Source organism: Lonchura striata, chromosome 6, assembly GCF_046129695.1.
Source record: "Lonchura striata isolate bLonStr1 chromosome 6, bLonStr1.mat, whole genome shotgun sequence".
NCBI lineage: Eukaryota > Metazoa > Chordata > Aves > Passeriformes > Estrildidae > Lonchura > Lonchura striata.
The window spans coordinates 35474244-35492570 of NC_134608.1; the positions used below are offsets into that span (position 1 = coordinate 35474244).

General features: G+C 43.7%; 1 protein-coding gene across 6 annotated transcripts in view; it reads right to left on the minus strand.

Moving 5' to 3' along the window:
- Nucleotides 1–18327, minus strand: part of DPF3 (double PHD fingers 3) — a 189588-nt gene that overhangs the window by 156416 nt on the left and 14845 nt on the right. For 5 of the 6 annotated variants that reach the window (XM_021533587.2, XM_021533593.2, XM_021533586.2 and 2 more), the window contains exon 1: nucleotides 10430–10523. In XM_021533587.2, coding sequence (XP_021389262.1) covers nucleotides 10430–10461 — 32 coding nt within the window. In that variant the 5' untranslated portion in view covers nucleotides 10462–10523. Of the gene's footprint in view, nucleotides 1–10429; nucleotides 10524–13162; nucleotides 13262–18327 lie in introns of those variants that run through there. The other variant, XM_077784132.1, reaches the window with a different exon arrangement.

Here is an 18327-nt window from a genome sequence, read left to right on the forward strand (position 1 = left end):
CATGGTTAATTGACTGGGAAAGTTTAGCAGAGATGAAATTAATGCAAAGAGCTCAGAGCCCAGGCATGGAATTCTGTTACCAAGGGAAGCAACCATTCGGCTGGAATTGCAATCCATTTTCAGGTCAGAGCCTTTCTCAAAGGCAGAGTGCTCACCCCTCATCCGCTGCTCTTCTTCTGTTCTGAGGGGTGCATGGAGGAGAAGGCAGCTGAAAACAGCAGCCTGCGAAATACATTGTCCTTTGAGGGCCAGCTAGGTTTCAACTTTGCATGGTGAGTGTGTTTTGCAGTGAGGAATTCAGAAGACGTGTCAGGAGACAGCCTCTTCTAACCCTAGAACTTTGTGGATAAGTTAGTTGTGGAAACAAAACGGGAAAGTTAATAATAAGGGAGCAGAAGATTTACTTTCAGATCTCAGCAGAATGAGTACCTGAACCAGATATGTTTGCAATCTGGTCAGATGAGAATGCCAGGAGTTAGTTACTGTGGAATCACAGCAACAACACACAAAAATATAAATTAAACAACTATTTTTTAAAAGTAAAGCTGACTGCAGGAAAAGATAGGAAAGATACAAACACACACCACAGCACCACAGACCAGATGACACAGATGATCTTACCCAGTGATGTGCTGCCAACATTTGGATAAGTAGTACCCACGACTTGTATTCCTTTCAGCTGGTGTCTCTTTTTCCTCAGTAAGGGAGGACTAGACCTGGGAACTTCTTAATTTCCTCTGCCATTTTAACAAAGTGGGTTTAAATACACATATTTACAAGCAGCCACATAAAACTATTCTCACACCGATGACTTTGAAATCATACTGAACAGACTGGTGCACAGCATTTATATTTTGAAATGCAATAGTTGCCACTTGGTTCATTTCCATGGTAAAGTCTTTTCATCCCAAAAATGCCTTTATTAGCTCTGGGCATAAATCACTGCCAGTAAGGATGGTATAACAATAATTTTTTGTGAACTTCTTCCATCAGAGCTAGGCAGGCAGTCTTAACTCACTTTGTCCTCTCCTCAGTTTGGTCATGAAAGTGCTAACAAGGAAGGATTCCCACTCACCTTCAAAATATCACTCTCATGCCCAACACCAAAAGCAAAGCAATGTTGAGTCAATGGTTGATGGTGTGACTAGTGTGACCAAGTCAAACAGTGCCATTTCATTCTTCCCACAGAATAATGGAAGAAATTACACCACAAAAAGGACCATGATGCTTAATTAAGGCATGATTATAAAGCATTTTTCTGGCACAAAAGTGACACATACTTTACATTGCAAATAACATAGTTTTTCTAGTTACTTCATGCTGGAATCTCCTGAAATCCTCATTGTAGGATATGCAGAGAGGAAATCCCAGGTGGGAGAAATTTTATATAGCTGCTTTCTGCTCATTTTGAAGAAACTTAACTTGGTAGAGCTACTCACAGAAGGCCAAGCTAGTTTTGCAGGTTAAGAGAGACTCTCCTTTAGACCTGTGTTCATACATCAGAAGTTAACTACATTTTAGCAAAATTCCAGCTAGTCAGGCAGAGAAGTCACTAGAGTTAAACCTAACTGTGACAGTGAGTTCATGACTTACCTGTGTTATAAAACAAGTCAGTGGGCAGATTTAATTTAGTAGGCATTCATCTGCCATGCTGCAACCACAAAACAAAGCTGCCTCTCCCTGTGCATAGAGGCAAGTCACTGAAATGAGTCTTGCTCCAAGACAGCCCCAAAATGCATCACCTCATAATCCCCATCCACCTCCAAAACACTCAGGTAGATCACAGAGAGTCCATCCTTCCAGTCCAGAAGCCATTAAAGTCTCTCTTCCTCATCCTGTATGAGGGACCTGAAACAAACCTTTCATTTTGGGAAATGACTCAGGAAGAGCATGTGAGGAAGCAGAGCAACAAACAACACATAAGGCGGATATAAATCCAGATAAAGTATTATAATCATTAAAGGGTTGCTGCTCCCTGAAGGTTGGCAAAACGAAGAGAGTTAATTAAAAGCAATCTCCACACAGTGCTGAGCCAGCCTGCCCTGATAAATCAGCAGCCAGGACTGCGCTCATAGAGGTCAATGGGGGAAAGAGGTTGGGAGGCAGGGGAAAGCAAGGAGAAGATAAAACATTTAGCTGAGACTACTGACAAAAACAAATTGGATCTGGTGACAGAAAATGGAGAAGGGTTTTCAACGTATTTCCCCCACCAACACTATTTTGTTAGATTTCAACCTCAGGAATGCCTGTTTGCCACCAACATAATACCAGTAACCTGACTGAGTTCCCATTCATTTGCATCAGCACAGGAAGAGAAAGAAGCAAGAAGCCTTTGGAGCCCCATCCTGCCTGTGAAGGTATTAACATCACTTTCATCCACATGCCATTAGATCACTGAAGGGTAACATCACCCACGTTAACAGAAACATCATTTGTGGAGAAGCAGATCCTAAAAATTAAAGGATCAGATATGATGAAGCAGTAGAAGTTCCCATCACCAAACCTCACCCATCACATCTCACATGCCTCTTAATTTGTACTATCCCAGCTATAAAAGGTACTAATCTCTGAATTAAAATTGTGATCATGATTTAATCCACATTTCACATAAATAGGTATATGTTAATGAACTAAAAACTTGGAGAATAAACAATCTCTAGAAAACACAAAAACCTACAGTCTTCAAAGCAACTTTTAGTAGTTCAGAAAAAAAAAAATGCATAAACAGTCAGGGAAAGTTTGTAGATATAAGTGAGTTCATTATATGATTTCTGATATTGAACACTCAGGAGAACAGTCTCACATATAATGCCCACCAAAGGAGTTTAGCAGCAAAACAGCTTTATGAGCCACTGTTTCCATTATTCTTTATTCAAACTGCACAGGTTTTAAAGTAATCATAAAAATAAAATGTATTTGTCCCCATCATTGACTAAACACAGTCTTTCAGGAAAAAATATTGAGACCAAAATACTTGAGAAGTCACAAATCTATGGATTACTTTCTACAAAACTGTTCTTGAAAGGAAAGTGGAATGAAAATATAGACATGACTTTTCCCCTGAAGAAATAATACTAACTTTGTGTCTCCACAATAAGTTTCTTTTTCACAGTCTTCACTGGATAGTGAATTATCTGGGCTATAACTCCAACCACTATGATTTTTTTCCCCAACTCTTTGAGTAGTCACATTAGATTGTAGATCCACAGGAATACTAGAAAATACAAAGTTCCTAGAAGCAGACCAAAAACTTCACAGCCCTGTGACACAAAGCACTGAAATGGTGTTCACTTACTCTTCCAAAACATAAAAAGCACCCAAAACATTTTCAAGAGGGAAATTTGTTCCAACAGCCATAATCTATCTTCCTGTGGCTCTCATGAAGCCAACTCAAAGCATAAAAGCAGCATAAGCACTGTACTTTGCATTTTGGCAGAAGTAGCATGCCCACATCTGATCAGATCAAATCAGCCCTGCCAGATGATGCGGTAGGGCAGGCTGAAATTAACCAACTCAGGGCATGGCCTTATTTCACTGCTCTGCACCTGATTTTCTTTGCACTGTCCCACCTATCTAGATTTCTGACAACTAAAAGGCAGGATGCATTAAACCATGTGTTGGTAGAAAAGTTAGCACAATATCTTAACAAAGGCTTTGTGTATTGTACCACAAACAGGAATCTGAGCAAAAACAAGGGAGAGAAACTATAAGTTACATAGAGTTCCTTTCTTTTGCATAGTAAAATTTCATATATGTTACAGTTAGAATTTTATATTCATTTATGAATTATCAGAAAGCAAGTAGAAAGTTACCAGACTAACAGAACTCACAGTTTTGTATGAATGGAGAGATGATCCTCAGGTTGGATCAGTTTTGTCACAACAGACTGTGACATTAAATATCACTTCCAGCCTCTCTTACCAGAAGAACACTGATGTAGTCAGTGTCCCCATCAACACCTGAGCAGGAGACTCTCTCCCAGTTACAGTTCAGCAGAACATGAAATTAATGCATCGGGATTTGGCAAGCACACGCTGCTGATCACAGCCACCTAGTGCACACTCATCAGTACCTGTCCCTCCCCTGCTCTTGCTGCTCCACTGGTTCCCTGTGAAGCCTCCCCTCAGACAAGGCTGGAGTGCCAGTAAAACCTTCCATGTGGCTGGAATCGTAACTCTCTGACCGCACCCGGCTCAGGCAGGTAACCTGAAAACCGAGACACGTGCTGACATACTCCTGCTGCTATTCCCACTCTGGAGAGGATGGTGGTGTGAGAAGGATATTTGCCAGCAGCCATTGAGACACTGCATTATTCTTTTCTGAGACATCTGCTGGGAATCTGTGGTTAAAATATGCTCTGCTGGGAAATAAACCATATATAACAATTAATTTAAAAAGTATCATGCTTTGAATAATTTAGGCTATTAAAGATAAATAAGGATTTTAAATTTTTGGTATTCAAGAATTCACTTACAATATTTGTGTTCCAGGTCACTCAGTTTGGACAGTAAAAACACACTGCGCAGTTCTCTTCTTTCTTTTGAAATAAGAAAGAAGAAAACCACTTTCTGCTTCCCTTGCACTCATCCAGAGTATATAGGTTTGTTCCACAAACTGTAGAGAATTTTTTAAAAAAAGAAGCCATCTGAAATTTTTTGGTTTTGAAAAAGAAAAGTATTCTTAAAGTATGATTCCTTTTAGATTGTGTTGTTGAGATAACTTTCCCTTTAAGAAACAAACCAGTGCAAAAACTGAGACCTGCACTAAGGAAGTGATTAATGCTCCTCAGTCTCTGCATCCTGGGCAAAATTGCCAGGCAAAGCCAGAAGAGCAGCACAGTCCTAATGAAGCCCTCAGAACAGGCCTCAAGCAACACTGCCTTGGTGCTGCCTGTCTGCACATGGGAGTATGTCACCCCAGACAGGGAAACCTCAGATCAGAGGTTGGTCTCTCCAAGGATAAAAAAAAAAAAACAACTCCCGGAACAGATTCATTCCACTCCTACAAGTCCTCAGGGATAAACAATACAGGAATGGTTCTTGCTCAAGGCAACATCACATACAGACAACACAGTGATGAGCCCAGAATAAATACCAAGATTGTAAAATTGATCTACTGAGCAAAGAAATTCAGCTCTGACATGAAAGACAAACCAGAGTGAGAAAATTCCAGATTCGGCATATTATAATGCTAAAAGAAGGTTTATTCACAGCCAGTGGGGGCTTTGGAATGCCTCATACAGAAGAGGTACAGCCAACTGTCATAAGCTGTAGAAGACAGACATACAAGATGGACAAGGTCTGCTCTCGAGAGCAACCTTCAAATACCATGCTTCCAGTTTTAGGAAAGCAGAGGAGGAAATCAATTTTCATTAGGCTCCACAAAGGATGAGCCACACGACCTTCCCCATGACTCAGACTGACACAGATCCCACTTTGCTCTACGTACCTGACTTCTGCGTAAAGTATTCCCACTTGGACACTGTGAATCCTATCTAATGGGCATCATGCATCCAGCCTATGGGACAAGTGCTTACCTTGAAATTATAACACCCTCCAAAAAATCATACCTTTAGGCCTCTGTAGTACAACCCATATAGTTCAATATTGCTTTCATACACCAGAAATAATCTTTTAAAAACTTTTTCTTCAGTGGCAATTTGAGATATAACCTCCATCCATCCATGCATCTAGACAGACTGTGAAAGACTGAAAGACCAACAAAACAAAATTACAAAAGCACTGCAACATCTAATCATGCATTAGTGAGTGGTGGAATCAGACATAACACTGTAACAAGCAACATGCCATTTTTCAGAGCCTCCCATATTCAAAACCAGTGTATTATTAGGTCTTCCAACTTGCCTTTTCTGCCTTCCAATGACTTTGGTTTTATGCTTATATCTCCCCATGTAAACACAGTAGCATTCATCCCATTTTCTCTGAAAGCTGCTGCTGAGATATTAGAAAATATGGTTTTCATGTGGACAACAGTTTTGATTTTAAGTGTGTCACATTAGGGCTCATTTGTGGTTTTAAGTAACATCAGAACCACACTGGAATTGCTGTAGAGATTTTGGTACATGGTTTAATGTGCCCAACAAACCCTGTTCTGTCAAGCAGAAGAAAATTCCCTTTTGCAAGGCCACATTAAAATCACCTCCACATCACTTGTAAACACTGAACTAGCAACCTGTCTATTTTATTGCTTCCACCTGCTGAAAGCAGCACTGCATGTTATACATTCACTTTAATATTAAAAATCAGCAACCAGATGCTTATACAACAATGTCCACAAAAAAAAAAAAATCAGTCTTCATCAGCACTTAATCAGGACATAGGGCTGTTTCAAGGATGTGTAATGGGATACAGGACCTTCCAGTTAAGAGTCCCCAGCCTGAGTTTAAGCCAGAATAATCACTAGTGAAGTACTCTTGCCATACAAGACCCCAAGACCCACACTGGTCTCTTGCCAATGTGAAACAGGGATGCAAACACAGACCACTTCTTCACAGGTGTCTTATGACACAGAATTCATCATCACAAGGAAGGTCATTTGGCAGCCCAAAGGTCGGAGTTGGCTGTCAAGGCAATTTTATCTGAGAAGGTACAGCAATTGAAAACCCAACTGCTGCTGTGTGTTTGCAGTGGGAATGCGGATACAGAACAGGCCTGGTAGATCAGCTCTGTGCTGTAGATCTAGCATTGTGCACACAAACCTGTGATGATCTGCTCCCCAAACACCTTGCAGAGAATAAGTGTATATCAAAGTTATCCAACAACGCAGTCAGCATGGAAGCGAGATCGCTGCCCTGAGCAGAAGGGAGAGCACTGGCACTTCTAAACTCCTGGGAGGCAACAGCTGTCTGGTGAGTGTCCAGCAGAGCGCTACACGGCACGGGGGACCTCACACGCTGAAATGGTAACAACCTATGTTCCACTTAGTGTGTTCAATTGACAACCTGAAATAAAAGTCATTCGTGGGAGTAAAGACAGAGAAGGGGTGGGAGGAAACCAGCTCTGCTTCTAGACAAGGCTGTGTAAATTACAAGGTCTTAATTACATTAAGTGCATTATGGTACCATATGCACATCACTAATAAGGCAGAGATGGAGGAAATGGGACTAAATGCTAAAACTGGAAGTTGAATGCCTGCATTCTAGACTTCATCTTTTAGAGAGATTCTGAACCACTTTGTCCTAGTTTAGCCATCCATAAAACAAAGGCAATAATCCTTTCTTCACAGGGGCGTTGAGAGGTTTAATTAATTAATGTTTACAAAGTCCACTGAGATTTCTGACTGACATTTGAAGTAATTCAGAATACTTTCTAAATGCATTTGTTTCTTCTACTGTACCACTCAAATGTCTTCATATTAAAATATCCAAAGAAGAAGATGGAAACAAAAAATATGGAGATACACACACAAACTAGTGGGGGGAAAAAAGCATCAACAACTTCAGCACTTTGAATCCACTGTTGTCCCATCAAAGCTGTCAGAATACTGCCATTTCTACAGATGAAGAAGCATGTGCTTGTCCAAACACCTGCTACCTTTACCTTGCAGATCTGTTAAACTTAGATCTCAGATATTTTTGTCTGTAGCACCGTAAACAACAAGCTAATAAATGGCAGAAATAACAGACAGTCATGTCAGGTAAACTGGTGCACCAGAGGAAGTGAAGGGGAGAAGAGCAGAGGGAAGAAAGCACCAAAAGAGAACCAGAAAGTGACAGAGAAAAGGCAAGTTGAGTAGGGAGAAACCAATCATTAATAAGGGACTCCACACACTGAGCTGTTCTATGAAATGCATTCCCATAGATGCTCAGGTACTGGAATACATTATTCAGAGAGAGTAGTGTAGCATGAACAAGGCCACATGTGTGTCCAAGTGCCAGAGACAAACTGAATATTAGACACTCCTAAATGCACAAGCATACACAAGGAGCTGCTTGATACCTGAGCCAGGATTTCTCAGTCCCTACATTGTCCCCCATTTCGGAGCAAAACCTTTGTGTGGCCGGTTTCTGTAGGGGGCGTTTGTGGGTTCTGAGATACAATCAAAACGCAGACAGAGGAAATGCAAATGTCATTCAGCTCCCGTTCATTGTCAGGAAGGACACATGAGGATAAAACAATGTGGACTGCATCCCTCCCCTATTATGTGTCCTACTGCTTTTGTCCTAATTTATCCCATGCATAATTTATTTACATGTGTATTGTTTCCCGATCAGCAACTTTAAAGAATAAGTGAAAATTATAAAATGTTTTATTAAACAAGTTGTCAACAAAATTACAGATGGTGTCAGACAGCCAGTACCAATTCTACTTCCTCCACATAGCCTTAGTACTTTAAAAGGCACACAGAGAAAAGCGAAACCAGCACTTGATGTCTATTGTTTCCTCCTCTCACACCCCCCAGGGGCGAGGGGAGGAGAAGGGAGCTAATTATAAATGGCCTCATCCTGTCCTCCCAGACTTCAGCAGCAGCGGGATCGGGCCCCGATTCATTTCGGCACAAGCGGCCCTTCGGCAGGGAGCGCCGCGGCTGCCGGGAGCCCCACGGTGCCACGAAGTGCGGTGCGAGGCGGCAAGGTCCCGTCCGCCGGCGGGGCGGGGGCCGGGGCCGCCAGCCGTGCTCCCGTGGCCGCTCCCGGGAGCTCCCCGCCTCCCTCTCGCCGTCCCCAGGGGCCACCGAGCCCGGGCTTCCCCGCTACCGGCAGCAGCCGCGAACGGCGCACGCATCCGCGGTGCTCCGTGCCCAGGTGCAAAGCCGGGCGGTGCGGCCCCGGGGTGCTCTGCCCGCGGCCGGCGGCCGGGAGGGGCGCGGGGAGAAATCGCTGTCGCCTGCACAAGCGTAAACCTGCCGTCGAACGCGGGGGGAGAAACGCTGCCTCTGCCGCGCGGTTTTCAGAGCGCGTTCAGTCCCTCGGCACCCACCCATGAGGACACTCGGACTGCTTCGATTAACCCCCTGCAACTGCGCTCCCCTCTCCCCGCGGATTTTTATATCCGAGAGGGCGAGTAAATGAAAGCAAAGGTTTTTCTGCCAGGACGGAGCAGGAAAGCTGATAAACATGTCAGCACCCCTTCCCAGCTCGAGGCTTTCCTTTCCCTCTGGATCGCAGAGACACAGCGGCAGAAATCCCTGGAAAAACCTTCAAGTGTTTTTCCAACTCCAGGCGGAGAGACTCGAGCCGGGAAAGAAAAAAAGAAAAAAAAAAAGAAAAAAAAAAAAAAAAGAAAAAGAAAAAACCTCGCAGCCCTAATTTCATCTCACAAAACTCAAAGGTATAAAAACACCCACTCAGCGCAGCCAGAAAGTGCAAGCGAAGCGTCACCGCCAGGTACTCTGCTTCCCTGCTTCACTAGGAAGAGCGCTGCCCCCGTTAGCAGGGAAGTCGTTTGAAAAAGGTTAAGATAGCTCCGCTCCCCACATACGGTGCCAAATCCCACTCTCCCTAATGCCTTCGGGGATTAGCGGCGTGCGCTGCAGACCACAAGGAAAATAAAGGACGCGATCCAGAAGACGACAACCGGCTCCCGCGGTGCCCCTCAGAAATCAGCCCTAGTTCCAGACCGGGAGCCCCGGAATACCTCCGCAGCAGAAGTACCTGCCCCCTCCCTCTCTCAAGCTGGGGTCAGACCCCGTCCGTACAGCCCTCGGCGGCTTGTGCCCGCTCTCAAGATGGAAACACAATCAACTCTCTTTGCCACTTTGAAAAGCGAAAGCCTGTCATATGCAAAACAGATCTCCGGACTTCCTGCCCAAAATCAGCGACCGGCAGTCCCGAGTCATTCATTTCACCCAAGTCTGCTTCCCTGCCTCGCCTCTCCGCTCCCTCTCCTGCACGGGCGCCGAGGCGCACCGGCAAAGCCCCCGCCGCCCCGCTTTCCGACCGCCCAGCCGAGAAGCGAGGGGGGTCGCTTCGTCAAGACATCCCAACTCCCCAAAGATTTCCCGAGGCAACTCCGAGCCGCGGTGGGAGCGCGGAGGCACCGCGCACCGAGCGCCCCCGCGGGCCGGTCGGTGCCCCGCCGAGCGCGGTGGCGGGGCCAGCCCGCCGGGGCAGCGGGGGCAGGACGCTGTCAAGTGCGCGCACCCCCGCGGGACGCGGCCGCCGCCGACCCCGCGCTGAGCTCCGGGAGCGCCGGGCGGGCTCCCCGCCGCCGCCCCCCGGCCCGACGCCCCCCGCCCCGCGCCCGGTCGCCAATTAACCCAACAATTTTTTCCTCGTTAATTTCGGCGCGAGCCGCGGGGATGTGTTGCACAAAAAAACGAGCGAGCCGCTGAGGCAGAAAGGAGGGCGGTAGGAGGGACCCGCCGAGAGGCTGCCGGCACCCGGCTCCGGCTGGCAGCCGGCGCCGGAAAGGCGCCTTTTTTCATATTTAAACCACGCGGAATATGTACATTTTTGATTCCTACTTACGCTTTCAGGGGGTTGTGAATGACAGTCGCCATTTTGCTACAATGTAACAGAATATTGTGTCTCGGAGTTCTAAAGGTTCGCTCAGGGGAAGCGGCCAGCCAATGGCAGCGCGGCATACCGGCCCGCCAGCCAATGGCGCGGCGGGGGCGGGGCCGGGCGCTGCTAGTTATTAGGGGAGCTGTCAAAGCCCAGAGGTCACTCCCTCTCCCTGGAACTGGCGGCGAGCAGGTCTTAAAGGGGCAGCGCCGCCGCCGAGGCCGCCGCTGCGCCGGGGGCACCCCGGGCTCCAGCGAGGCACTTCCCCGCCGCGCTCCGGCCCCGGCTCGAACGCGCCGCGCCGGGAGAGGGGAAGCCGGGCTCGTTCCTCGTCCCCTCGCACCGCCGCCGCTAGCCCCCGGTTTCCCAGGCGGCTTGCCCCGCTGGGGGAACGAGCCCGCGCTGCCCGCTCGCTCCGCACGCTGCCCGGCAGCGTCCCTCCCGCGCCGCTTCCCTTTCTGCGCGGCCGCGCTCCCCGCAGGTCTCCGTGAGCCGCCGGTTCTGGCAGCGGCTTCAGGGCAGCGCCGCTCCCGCTCCCCCTCCCCCAGGAATTTCCCTCTCCCTGTCAGTCATCCCGGCCCGCAGCCCCTGCGCCCTTACATAACACGCGGCGGCCGGACCGCCCGGCCGGCCCTGCACAGCCCCGCAACTTTCTCCCACAGAGCAACTTCTGGCGCGCCGGGAGCCGGGCCCCGTCTCCGTCCGACACAGGGAGCCGCGAGGGGAAGAGCCCTGACCCGCGTCCCACCGGACATGCAGCCCGGCGGTGAGACAGAAGGCGGAGGCTGGACCCCGGAGCGCGGCAGGGAGCAGCACGCAGAGCCCATTCCTAGGGAGGCGGCGAACTCCAGGAAGCCTGGGTTTACCTGCAACTAATTAAAGGAACTTGCGAATGAATTATGGAGCACGACCCAAGTGATTTAAGAGGTGTCAATCCTGATCTCACTCTCAGATACTGATCTCACTCTCAGAAGTAAACTCACTGAAGTTCACGAAATTGCTCCAGTGTAAATTAGGTGCCAACAAGAGCAGAATCAAACAAGTTTTTTACTTGTCTGATAGCAATGTCAACTTTGTCATCTCATACTTTTCTTCCACTCCCAAAAGCCTCGTTTCCCTTCAGGCATCCTCCATCCTTCTAAAAAACACAAAGAAGCACCACCAAAATCAAGCCTACATCGCCATTCTTTGCATCTATACATTCAGAAGAAACTCAACTAAAGACAATTAAAAGACACTACTGTCAAAGCAGAGGGAAAAGTGAGAAAAACTAGAAAAACATTTTCATTCCCAACTTAATGAATAACAGAATGAAAATAGTGATGTTTGTAAGACATTACCAGAAGTAGAAATAGCAATCTTCCTGGACTGAACTTGAAAAAGTAAAGACAACCAAAATCTCTCTTGCTCAACTACTTTACAAATAAAACTTTCCAATACTAGGGCAAAAGAGAAAAGGAAGAGGAATGGAGAACAGAAAGAGTATGACTGTTACTCACAGTGAAGACAGGTACATAAGTATAATGCAGCGGTTTTCTGTTCATTAAGGATTCATCAGAAGTTTGCAAGAAGTTAAAATTTAGGATCTGTCTAGTGTCCCTCTTTCTGAAACTTTACTTATTCCCGCTACTAGGTCAACTTAGGTACTGTGCCAGGCGTATATCCCTGGAGGGAAGTATCTCTTCCATCAAAGCAATCTAAGCCATTTGGTTACAGGCACTGCTTAGGAGAAATAAGCTTTCTGTCAGCTGGAGAGTTTCCAAGATGCTGAGATCTATCCCAAAACAGTTCTGGGAAGTAATCTTTAAGAACATTTCCATTATCATATTACATTATATTATTTAATATATAGTGGTCCAGGTGACATTGAATGCAACGTCAGACCCTCCCTGCATAGTACCTCTCACTGCTCACAGGAAAAGCTAACCACAAACTGCCAACTTGTCACAAGCACACAGTTGATGTGTGTGCTGCAAAGAAATAAATGGCAAATGGCATAGCATGCACCTGAACTGGTGACCACAGACTAGCAACCTACACCCCATCTCACTAATACGAGGATTTCTGGTTTGACTTTTCTTGTTGCTGTGATATTTGCTTGATGGCAAACACTTGAGTACTTCCTGTAGGATGGGCAATATTCACTTGTGGGATAATGATTTTGCTTCACATATAAGAAAAAAACAGCCTAGGACCATATCACACTGCAGAACAGGAGATAGATTTGTGTTACTGAGAGAAGGTACGAAAATCTGACCAAGCTCTAGAAAGCCCTGAGATTTTCTAATGCAAACTCGTGACATTTTCAAATAATTAAGAAACCCTGTTTGAGGTCATGTTTAGAAGTTTAATGAGTCCCTCTGGTCCTATATTGTTGGATATATAGGCCCATTCCTGCTCTGCAGGCCATGAGCTCTTGGTACAGCTTGGCAGGGAGTGTATTGCAAAAACGGGATGAAGCCATACAGGCTTCCCTGGCTGCTCCTGTTATTCAGACGTTGGGCTTTTATCAGCTACCAGCAAAAGCAACAAACAGTGAGAACAGGCACAGATGACCTTGGATTGTTGATAGCCCTTTTCCCAGGCAGACCCCACATTCCTGGCTAAGAGAGCCAGTCAACAGCACTGCCTCACTCAAAGGAATCTCCAGGACACCCAAGGACAGAGCTGCCATATCAGAGCAGTGGGAAGTCTCACCTGCAGTAATGAAGAGATCAGGCTTTGCTCACACGTCCATATAATTTGCCCACAGTGTTTTTCATGCAGAATCCCACAACAGTTAGGTTACCATTTTAGCTGAAAGAAAAAGCACAGAGCACTGATGGGCATTTTGCTTGTAATGAACTACAGAACTTGTTTACATGTTCACTGTTTGCAAGCAGGGGGAACATCACAAACCTGTATTAATAAAAATTTCATGCCACATCATAGTTACCTGCATTTTTACATATACACCAGTCCATCATTGGTAGGTTATTAGATTAATTTTTCTTCTGATTTTAATGTACCATAAGTCACTAATCAGTAATGCTACTGTTGTTTTACATCCTGAAAGACCAACAAAGTTGAGACACACTCAGTTACGTATACACTAAATCACAACTTCAGGATTTTTACATTTGTACTTAGTTACTGTTAGTTTTATTCACACTCACCTGAAACATAGCAAGGAGGCTGCAAGAAAGTATAAATAATTTAAAAGTATATGGCATAAAAAGCCCTGGGTGGGCATATTCTTAACGAGAGCTTGCCAAATGTTTGGACAGCCAGCACATAAATTTTGAAAAAGGTAAGTTTTGACACAAATCTATTGGGGTAACATCTGTAGCATTAACACAAGGCCTGAGCATGCTGCATCTATAGGGTCAGAGTGAGCAGGGCTTTAGAAGGGAGTCCACCACCTCACCTCCAGCCCCTCATACAGAACTGTAGCTTGTCTCTACTCAAGAAGAAGAAACACAGTGTCATATCTTCTCAGTGTATTGGTAAGTGTGATGCCTCTGTTTCAAACATTTTTACTATTTACATAACCCTGAAAAGCTTTATTTTAGCTGACAATATTTCAAACTTTGAAAGAATTTTTACCTTGTACTTATTATCTTCTGCTTTCTGTTTTATCTTGTTAAGTTTTAACGTAGAGTTGCTGCTTTCTGGAGGGAAAGAAAGTTAGGTTCTTATCGTATATTCCTCAACTCTTGTGAATTGGAAAGTGAAACAAACTAGACACCAACATTAAAAGCCACAAATCTAATTTTGCTGTGGAAGGAAACAAAGAACAGAGCTGAAAAAAAGTGGTTTCTGGTAGATTAGCAACTGTTAAATATTCTCAGGTATTTCTAGTGATTTATAATTTTCTTTTGTTAATATATATTAATATTCAAAGTATCAGAATCATATAGGTCTAAATAAGATAGTGTGCTATAATGTAGCTTGTTACAGCAAAACAGGGCCCCACATGCACAGATATCCTGCAAGAGATTTGAAGCCTTAACCCCTTTTTATTTATTAAAGCTGTGCAGGCATCTCTCATACACTGTTTCTTGTCAGCCCTCCTCCTCCCTTTCTTTGATCTTTACCAATAGTTGCTTAGCTGAAAAAGGAGGAAAAGATATCAGAGTGTCAGTGTTACAGACTCAACACCAGCCTTCTACAGACACATTCCCAAAAAAATTACATAGTCAGCATAACAAAGATAACTATGGAGCTATACTGTGTAAAAACTGGCACCAACAATTCATTCTTCACAACTTTGGGAATTGTATCCATGAAAGGGACCTCAAATTTTTAGCTTTTTTCTTAAGCAAAATTTCCCCTCTAAACTTATAGCAACAAATCTTGGACATCTTTAGTGTATCTTGATTTCAGGCCTGATTCTGTTATCCAGTTTTCTTTATTGTATGCACTGTTCAGTTTTTAATTACTTGCATGCTGATGTCTGGACTCAAACCCACTATTTTTTAATGGGATATTCTGATAAAATACATTTTAACACTAAAGAGGAGTCTCTAGTAGTAAGATGTACATGGAGGCCTCAATCTGAAGCTTTCAAAAATTTGGGGAGACAGAAGTTCCCAGAGCCTGGCTCAAGTCTGTCCCTAGTTTAATAAACTATTCAAAATCTGTTTAGTGTGGCTGCCAGAAGAGTCTTTGTCATGCATTGTTTTTAAATTTCCCCAACAATAGAAAATAATGTTATGAACAAGCTGCTTCAAAAGGACAGTACAAGTCTTTCTGGTAGCCACTGCAAACCCACAGTAACAGTAGGAAAAGGAACCTAATAAAACAGACACATCCTCTGAAGAACACACATTCAGCAACTATGGTTGCCCTGTCCTTCAGGGGAGTCATTGGTAAAATTTAGATGGGACAAAACTGAATTCCCATCAAAAAGCACATGATAGAAAGCACCTAAGAACAACTTGTCAAAGTTTATTATGAAATTTCAACAGAGACACAGGTCTGTCTGCCTTATTTCTTGAGAAACTAGTTTGGGAAAAATAAAAAACAAAAGGAAAAAATAATACAGGAAAATAAAATAATAAAGAAAAAAAAGAATAAATTAAAAATTAAAGAAAAAAGAAAAGGTGAACACTTTGGGAGTCCTTTTCAGTCTTTCCTTCATTAAAGATAGGAAAAATTTTTTTTACATTACATCCATCTACAGAGGTGGTACCTTGATGCATCTGAAATATTGCTGTCTCCATCCTCTTATTCCCAGTACAAAGGTGAACGTGATTTTCAAAGGTGACTTAATCTTTGGAGGGAGCAGGTGGTATAGACTAGGGAACAATCAATAGACGATCTGTCTGCTCCTAGAAAAGTTCCTCATTGCTACTCTGAATGGAGTTCAGGGATACTGTCTGCCTATGATTTCAACCACCTTTAAACAAAAACTTCAAATGTGGTCCCAAAGGTGGTGCAACAAGACTTCCTCTTGCCCATGATGAGAAAACAGAATGTAATATCCAGCTAATCAACCTTATCTCTTATAAGCCCAGAGCACATGATATAATTATGATTCTAAGACAGGTTTAACATTTGGATTGAGCATAATGGATAGCACCCTACCTGAGAAAATTAACAGCTGAAAAAAACAAACTGCCACACTCATCCAAAGAAAGTGCTAACTTTGAATCTGCTGCTGATTTGAACTTTCCTTCCTTACTGATGACACCACCTCATAGAAAGGAATGAATATTTTGCTGTGATTATCTGCTTACTCCACTATGATGATTTTTTTAATAGAGTAGGCAGAAGTGAGCTGTCCAGACAGTTTAAATGTAATGACTGCAATTGTTTTCTTTCAGTATTCAAGCTTTCTTGTTTACAAAGTGAATTTTGGTCTTTGGAACAAACACTATGATAAGTAGGCTGCTTTTGTAGCACGTGCAGGAGTTATACAGCTAACAACAAAACCAGTCTTTTTAACTACATGGAAAATTAGATTCAGCATGAAAATATCTCACCTGGTAATGTTTTTTTTTTTTAGTTCAACATTATTTGTGAAACGCTTTTAATTTCAAGGGGTTTTTAAAATAATTTTCATAACACCTTTAATGTGTTCACCCCCTCTTTTTACAAAAGAATTATAGTATTGCATTCTTTATTTTTTTTCTTTCCTTGTATTTTGTTGCATTATTTCCAAAACAATCTGTAACTTAAAATATTTTTCACTTTGTAAAAATTTAAAGTAAGAAAAAGAAACTCTGATGGGGTGGTTGCACTGAAAAGAAAAACATCCACACAAACAGCAGTTTAGAATTAGTGAGGGGGTAAGAAGGCACTAGTTCATTTTATTGCATCGATTGGCCAAAAACCAGAGGAAAATGGTAGTAAGGGGGAAATAAGATTATTTTAGCTATGTCTTAAATCCTGTTAAACAGAAACAGTTTCAAAAGTGTCACAAAACTGTTCTTCCATTTCCCATCCAACTTTACCTTGGTATAGGGGAGAAACAACAGAAAGTTGAGGATTGACCTGCCTAAAATACCAGTTTAGGTCAACTTTAAAAGTTGATGACGACAAATTTCAGTGAACAAACACAGTACTGGTATAACATAAAATGATCCTGGGAATCCATCAGTCTATTATTGCAGTCAATGTCACAATGAAGCCAGCCCAAAAGTCTCTCCAACTGGACCCTGTGGAAGTAATCTGATATAAACTTCCCCAAGCCAACCAGGATCTCAGATCAGGATTCAGAATAATTTTATTGATACCTTTTAACCAAGATAACCACATTGGTAACATCCTTTACATAAAGCCAGCACTGCCACAGGCAGTGTGTTATTTGTTGGGCTTTTTTTGTTTGTTCTTGTTTTTTAAGCAAAGGTAGATCAGCTTTGCTGTCAGGACACCTTCTTCAAATGCAGTAGCCACGTCTCCAACAGGAAGATCTGCCACACAAGTCTTGCTCCAGCCACTCTCCTCACACATCTAAGCCCTTGTGTCAAGTCTTCTACTTGCTCAGGCTTCTACTAGAGTTGACAGGCCTTTGCTGACACTAGGACTCTGTGCTGCCTCAGCAGAGAGCACCTAAGAAGAACTTGTCAAAGTTTATTACAAAATACCAAGTGACAAAAAAAGATGATGGGATACTGCTTGATGCAAGGCCCAGACTTTTACTCCCACTGATGATGCTTATTAGGCTGTTTCTAAGACTATCCTGTGGAATCTTTGTGCCATGTTAAGAAAGCCTCCTAGTGCAGGATTTACAAGGCATCTATATAGACATGGGGACAGATTCTCATCTTTCATGTATATTATTGATATGGGCCAGTTTCCAGTGTGCCCAGATAGGCTATAGAGGCCCCAACTTTCTACCCAGTATGCCCACAAACTATACATTCTTTCCCTCACAGTGCCACAAGCAGCACTCACAGATATATATTTAACCCATCTTCAGATCCCAGGCTGACAGGATTCCTACCCAAGGATTCCTACCCAAGAGTGGAATACAAGTCTAAACACAACATCATCACATAAAACTCCATCAGGCCAACTGTGCCATATGCAGAAAATTCAAGTTCCCTGCTTCACTATTCCTTCCAGTGCCTGCTTTTGATGGGGCTTTTCTTGTTTGTTTTAAAGGTTAACAGCCAGTTAGGAGTATGCCAGTCTGTACATTTGAGAAAAGAAGGCACAAGCATCTTCAGCATCAGAAAAATAACCCAAAGAAACCTGCAAAAGGAAACCTTTCAGCACTTTGAGTATTTTCACACCTGTCATGCCCAGGAATGATCAAGCACTACAGTTTTTAAACTGGCCAAAACTTTGTAATGCTGAAGCTTCATGTAAGATCAGTCAACTACTAAGAACAGCATCTTACATATGGTGAATTCTGCACTCCCATGCAAAACCCA